We start from the raw sequence: 6,760 nt of genomic DNA, 5'->3' as shown, positions 1-6,760 counted from the left end.
TAGACTTGAATTTCACTGGATAAGGTCAAATTTACCTTAAAAACTAGGGGTTTGGTTTGACTTATTATTACTGACACCTATCTGGTTGTTGATGATTGATAGGTCAAGGATTGTTGAAAACTGAAGGTTGTGGTTAAGGTTGTGTGTTGTTAATATCTGCTGTTGACTACCCCAATTTGATATTGAGGGCCAGGAAGGTTCCATGTGAGTTGTGCCCATGCAGCACTCCTTGGTTAGAAGACACATTTTTGTGTGCTGTGGGGGATGTAAGCTGGTGACAGAGTATGAAGTAGTATAAAACTGCAGGACAACTCCCACTGAAACTATATTCCAGGAAGAAAATATCCTGATTTTCAATGGGACTGTTCTGGGGTTTAAGTTTCCATTGAAAACCCAACCTCTCTGTGAGAAAAACAAAACAAAGTAGAATAGATCTTTGTGAAAAAACAAAGCAAAACTTGGCATTTCCTGGCAAACTCCTTCCAACCCTCTAAAAACAACAAATTAGGAGGGCTTAGAAAAAAGCAGGGACAAAGATACTTTGAAAAGCTGTTTTGTTACAGTTTTGGACACTGCAGTTTTGTGCAAGTCTCTCACATACGTATCTTCTTCCATGTCTTCTCAGCGGATGGAGACCCTCACTTTGTCATTGATTTCCCCTCCAGCAAGTTCTCTGTCTGCTTCAATATTGACGGAGAACCAGGGGACATCCTCCGACTGGTCTCTGATCATAAGGAATCTGGTAAGCAGCCAAGTAAAGCAGCTACTTGAGGGTAGGAACTAGATGATCTTAAAGTCCTTTCCAACCCCAACTATTCTATGACTCTACTTGTGGAGGAAAACTGAAGTGTGAGACCAGGTCTCCAGCATTTAGACTAAGGTGTTCATAGGCAAGAATGTGACAAGACATTAGAAAAAGCTGTTTTTCTTGGCAGACGATGGAAAATTGGTTTACACCAGTTTCTGGCTCTAATCACCTGGATTGGAAGGGGGGGTAAACTGTTCACTTGCACTTACTGACTTCCAACTTTATCATAGCTTCTGGGTAAATCCACAGCAATCCTAAGCAAGGAGGAGGCCTGGTCACTGTTATGTACAGAATTCATCTACAGAAGTGTTTGTCAACAGAGTAGACCTCATCATAGAGACAACTGGCCCTTATATGTACCCAAACTTTTCCTAGTTCAGGTCTTCATTGACTGAAATCAAGGGATCAGCAACTACACATGAACAGCCAAGAGACCCACTTGAGTGCATGAGGACCCTTGCACTTCTTCAGTCCTGCTAGATTGGAGAGCAAAATTCCTGATCATTGGACCCAGTATGGTCTGGGGGTTGCACTTGACCAGTGCTACAACAGCCACAGCTGAACAAACAGCATTTTGCATCCTGCGTGTAGTGTTTGCATAAGCCACCTCCATGTGAGAGCTTACACAGAGGATCAGCTTTTTCGTGTGGAGACAGTGCATTACTCTGATGGTACCTCTTTACCAATTCTCTAGTTACACAAAGTTACAACAGGCTAATAAAAGATTTGGACTCACCAGAATTACTCTGTTGTTGGAACTTCACTCTTTCCTTGCAGTACTTTTTGCTTCAGGACAGAGTGGAGTATCCAAACAGGCTAAAATGACAGCCTTGAGAAAACCCACACTATTCAGGGTCTGCTTTGTCCAAGCCAGCCTGATCCTCAGGGGCCCAGACTGTGGTCTGATCTGATCTGGAATTCTAAGCAGGGCAGCTAATAAGCAGATTATGTCCTGAAGCAGGGAAATGGTGGGAGGAAGGGATGTCAAAACCAGAGACAATGCACTGACTTGTTTTATAAAGAAGATAAATAACCCCACAATGAAGTTACAAGAATTCTGTTCTGTGTGGCAGTGGTCTAGCCTCCATATTTCTGTATTCATGCCCTAGTGAATAAGATCCAGCTCCTGGCAAACTTCTTTCATGGATTCTCTTCTACCACTTGAATGATTTTGTGGCTCAAAAGCAGAATAAGCTTGAAGAAAAAAAGACTCTGTAGCACTAGCAAGTAGAGTCTATGAAGACAGAAATGAGAGATCCCCTCAGAAATGATGGGATACGGAGATATTTTATCTCACTGCTTGTGGCTTGGGTTAGCAACAAGCGTCCTCCTTTATTGTTCATTGTCTAGTAGCTGTTCAGAGGCCTGTGGGAAGTGGGACACTGTCTTATGTGTCTCCTAAGTCACAAAAGTAATTAAAACTGTTGGGAATCTTACCACAGGCATCTAGACTTTATTTGACTCAGTGGGATCTGCACTTTAGACTACTCAGAAGTGGTTCTTTTGGGGAAAAACTGAGCAAAGTGGCACAGGCAGCACTGGTGAAGCTGGAAATAACCCAATGGGAGTGCAGGATTGGCTCTTCTGTGGAGATACAAAGAGAACCTGGATTTCTTACACTGCCACCTGAGCAGGTTCAGCACTTCACCTCAGACTGTTGCGTATCAGTCTGAGGTGAAGTTGCTCGTACGTTGCCTGAGGTAGTAACCCTTACTCTATGGCTTCCCAGGCTAATTCTTAGGAATCATCTAGAGAGGGACATCAGACCACAACTGTCTACGACCCTGAATATCCCTGAGACAGCATCATCCAGATACACCCGGGGATCTTCCTAGAAGTTCAGTCCCTGTGCCAGCTAATGATATGAGGAAAAGCAGGACTGCCAGCAGCTTTTCTTAGTCATCCATGATTTGGCATGTTTGCCCAGGTTTGAGTTATGCATCAACAGATAGGTGGTCTAGATAAATCATAGCATGGTTGATCAGGCTAAAGTAGTCACGAAGATAAGTGCTTGTCCTGTGTGGCTTAAAATCCCTGCACATCATTGTCCTGATCATAATTGGATCTAAGGTTGGAACTTGGGGAGTTGCTGTGCTGTGAAGCAGCTGATTCTATCCTGTAGCACTGTGTACACAGTGTTAGGACTAATGGGGTAGGAGAAACTGTCTCCAGGGAAGGCCAGTATTTCTGAGCTTGGGTAAATTTAAGTGCTCTGTATAAGGTTATCAGTTTGTAACAGGCTGGTTACACTGTTTTGAATGCTTGTAGGTGAAATAATCGAGCAGGAGGTGGTGAATCTTCATATCCTCTGTAGTTGCAAGGTCTGTATGTTTGAGACAATAAATAGATTGATTCTTGTTTTCCTCTTTCACTTACTGTTTTCCTGCAAGGTGTAACTGTGAATGGGCAATTAATTGGAGCTCCTGCACCACCCAACGGCCACAAGAAGCATCGGACTTACTTCAGCACCATCACTATCCTCAACAATAAGCCAGAGAGATCTTACCTAGAGATCACACCCAAAAGAATCATCCTGGATGATGGGGAAAGACTTCTTCTGTCCTGTGGTCGGAGCGCTGTTGTGCGAAGCAGCAGCCTCGAGGTGTCCATCTGTGCCAATTCCAACATCACTGTGACGATACGAGACACCATCAGCTTTGTCATCCTCATCCACCGGTACAAGAAGCCGGCTCCATATCAGAGGAATCACCTTGGGTTCTACATCTCCAACAGTAAAGGCCTCTCTTCTGATTCCCATGGGCTACTGGGTAGGTAACAAGTTCTTGGGTACAGAGCTGTAAACCAGACAAGAGTCATAGAATCATAGAACGGTTTGGGTTGGAAACGACCTTAAGATCATCTAGTTCCAACCCCCCTGCCATGAGCAGGGACACCTCACACTAAACCATGTCACCCAAGACTCTGTCCAACCTGGCCTTGAACACCACCAGGGATGGAGCATTCACCACTTCCTTGGGCAACCCATTCCAGTGCCTCACCACCCTCACTGTAAAGAACTTCTTCCTTAGATCTAATCTAAACTTCCCCTGTTTAAGTTTAAAGCAATTCCCCCTTGTCCTACCACTAGAGTCCCTCACGAAGAGTCCCTCCCCAGCAACCTTATAGGCCCCCTTCAGACACTGGAAGCTGCTCTGAGGTCTCCACTCAGCCTTCTCTTCTCCAGGCTGAACAGCCCCAACTAGCTCAGCCTGTCTTCATACAGGAGGTGCTCCAGCCCTCCTATCATCCTCAAAAATGATCCTTCCAAACAGTTTTAAATGACAGAGACAGGAGATAATGAACAATGCAGGTGATGATTAAGTTCCCAGGTGAGACACTTGCATCCACTCTCAAACATCTTCTCTATTGTTAGTATCCCCAACTCTTCTCCCATCTCTTTCTGTATGAGCTATCTCCTACTATTCTAGCTCTGTGGCTGTGGCTGGGTTTTAAATTTTCCATCTTTTTTTGGTTTTTTTTGAACAGCCCCAACTTGCTCAGCCTGTCTTCATACAGGAGGTGCTCCAGCCCTCCTATCATCCTCAAAAATGATCCTTCCAAACAGTTTTAAATGACAGAGACAGGAGATAATGAACAATGCAGGTGATGATTAAGTTCCCAGGTGAGACACTTGCATCCACTCTCAAACATCTTCTCTATTGTTAGTATCCCCAACTCTTCTCCCATCTCTTTCTGTATGAGCTATCTCCTACTATTCTAGCTCTGTGGCTGTTTTTCACATTTCCACTCTTTTTGTGATTGTTTAACATAGTTGTCACATGCTTGATGCTCCCCATACAGAGACAGAAACCATAAGAACCCTGAAAAAGGCACCAGTAAGAGATTCTCTAACAGTATCTCCAATTCAGAATAGCCTGATTAAGATCAACACTGGTACTTTTTGTGGCCCCTTTCTTTCAAACATGAAGTGAAAGAAGAGCTATCCTCATATTTGGAGAGCAACTAGGCTTTAGGTAGGCTCAGAGAACATCTAGATGGTTGGTTTCTTTCAGCCAACAAGACGTAGTGTTGTTTATGGCCATGTACAGGTGCAGAATCCTAAGACTGAAGCCATAGTTTCCATGACACTCATGTAACCCCAGATTAAACAGATGATGGTCCCTCAGGAGTGGGGTTTTGGATTCAGGCCACTTGCATGCACAAACCTCTAAATCCACACTTAGGTCTGGCCTAAAAGATCTTGTCCCCAGGAAAACTTGGGGTATTAGGCCTAGATCTTTCTGCTTGCTGATGGGCATTGCATGGGTTATTATCCTCCAGTAACTGTGGCCCACAGATGGGAACTTGCTACTAGCAGCTCAAAAAGCTCTTTTGCTGAGGGAATATGTCTTGATGAGTGAAAAAGGAAATAGGGTTTTATTCTAATCTGTTTGTGAGATTTAGAAAACAACTGAAGGACTTTAAGATTCATCCTGCTATTGCAGAGAAACTCTTTAGAACCCTATACAGTTCAGAACACGGCCTGTTAGAAAACAACCAACAAACATAAACAGGCACAAACCAGGCAGTGATGGACTCTGTTTTATCTTGCCTTGCAGGTCAGTTCTTGAACCATGAAGTTAAACTTCTTCAGGAATCTCTAAACACAAGTAACCAGCAGGTTGGTCAGAATCAAACTGAAGCATTGAAGCCAAACCCTACAAACACCCTGAAAGTGAAGGGACGGCTCGTTCCTGTTGTGTGGAAGCAGAGGAGGATCTACAATGGCCAGCAGGAAGTTGAGTGCTGGTTTGCCAAAAACAATGCAGACAAACTGATCGATGGGAGCTATAAAGACTATTTGGCTTCTCACCCTTTTGACACAGGGACCAGCTTTGGGACAAGTAACAGCCTTTAAGACGGATCAGAGCCATGCATTGCAGCAGCATGTGTGACAGCGGTTCCCTTCGGAAGCCTCTAGAGCTAGGCAACTTATGAATATTTCTTTACTTTTTGGTGCCAAAGGAACCAAGGCTTTTTGCCCTTGGAAATCAGCTGTATCTCTTTCATGCTAGACGGATGTTGTTCATCAAATTCCTGAAAACAAAGAGGTTGGGGAGGGGAAGGGTTGAGGACATGCTAAAGGCATGATGAGTGCTCTCCCAGTAGCAATGGAGGGAGAAATGGTCTAGCACTCATGTCAAGCAATGCAGAGAGCTTCTGGCCTTAAACTTAACCCATGCAGGGATCTGTGCAATACCCCCAGGGGCTGGTGAGTCACCCAGAGAGAGGCACAGACCATACAGCATAGTGCCTATCTAGAGAGACATCCTTGGGTGTCCTCTCTTTATGCGTTGTGACTTGGAGCATCTGCTCCAACTGTGGTCCCTGGGGAAGGGAGAGAGAGAGAGAGACAGGGGAGGTGAGTAGGTATTCATCTGAAGTGACCCATTAGCATCAAAGAGGCAACAAAGAAATCAAAACCTTAAATCAACAGGCCACAAGACAATATTGCTTTCTTGGTTACCAGGATGAGGTCTGGATTTGCCACTAAGCATGATGTTCCCTGAACCCCTACGGACCCTTAAAACAGCGGTGAAAACCTTCATGTGGTTTATTGCTGCCTCAGTGCACAGGCTGCATGCTTAAAAAGCAGCATCATGAGTGGTGCAGGCTCCCATTCCATGAAGCATCTCATTTATGTAACATTGCAGGTTTAGTGATATCTTGCATCTCAACTCCCTCAGAGAAACACATTCCACCGTGAGCTTCCAATAGAGCAGTCACCTCCTTGAGCCAAGCATCCTTTCTGCTTAGCAGAGATTTAAATTCTCTGAAGGATCATGAACCAGCACATGGGACAGCTTTTGACCCTACAAAGCAGCCTCTTGAGTCTGGACCAGACATTTCTAGCTGCTTTTCTAATCAGGGAGGAAGTCTTTATTTACTTCAAGTTGTAAAAAAACTTTCATCCCAATTTCCCCTGGCTCCTTTCCTTTCCTTACGCTGCAG

General features: G+C 44.5%; 1 protein-coding gene across 1 annotated transcript; it reads left to right on the top strand.

Moving 5' to 3' along the window:
• Positions 1 to 625: 625 nt before the first annotated feature.
• Positions 626 to 5,849, top strand: LOC104405831 (inter-alpha-trypsin inhibitor heavy chain H5-like; the record flags this gene model as incomplete). The annotated part of the gene is made up of 3 exons (XM_010014664.1): positions 626 to 742; positions 3,199 to 3,576; positions 5,368 to 5,849. Coding segments are annotated over 3 exons (794 nt in total), but the record flags the coding sequence as incomplete, so codon positions are not given.
• Between the last annotated feature and the right edge of the window lie 911 nt (positions 5,850 to 6,760).

The sequence above is a fragment of the Nestor notabilis genome, unplaced genomic scaffold (assembly GCF_000696875.1).
Source record: "Nestor notabilis isolate BGI_N333 unplaced genomic scaffold, ASM69687v1 scaffold7815, whole genome shotgun sequence".
NCBI classification, from domain to species: domain Eukaryota; kingdom Metazoa; phylum Chordata; class Aves; order Psittaciformes; family Psittacidae; genus Nestor; species Nestor notabilis.
The sequence above is the reverse complement of the archived record's forward strand: the minus strand, read 5'-3'. Positions and strand labels throughout refer to the sequence as shown.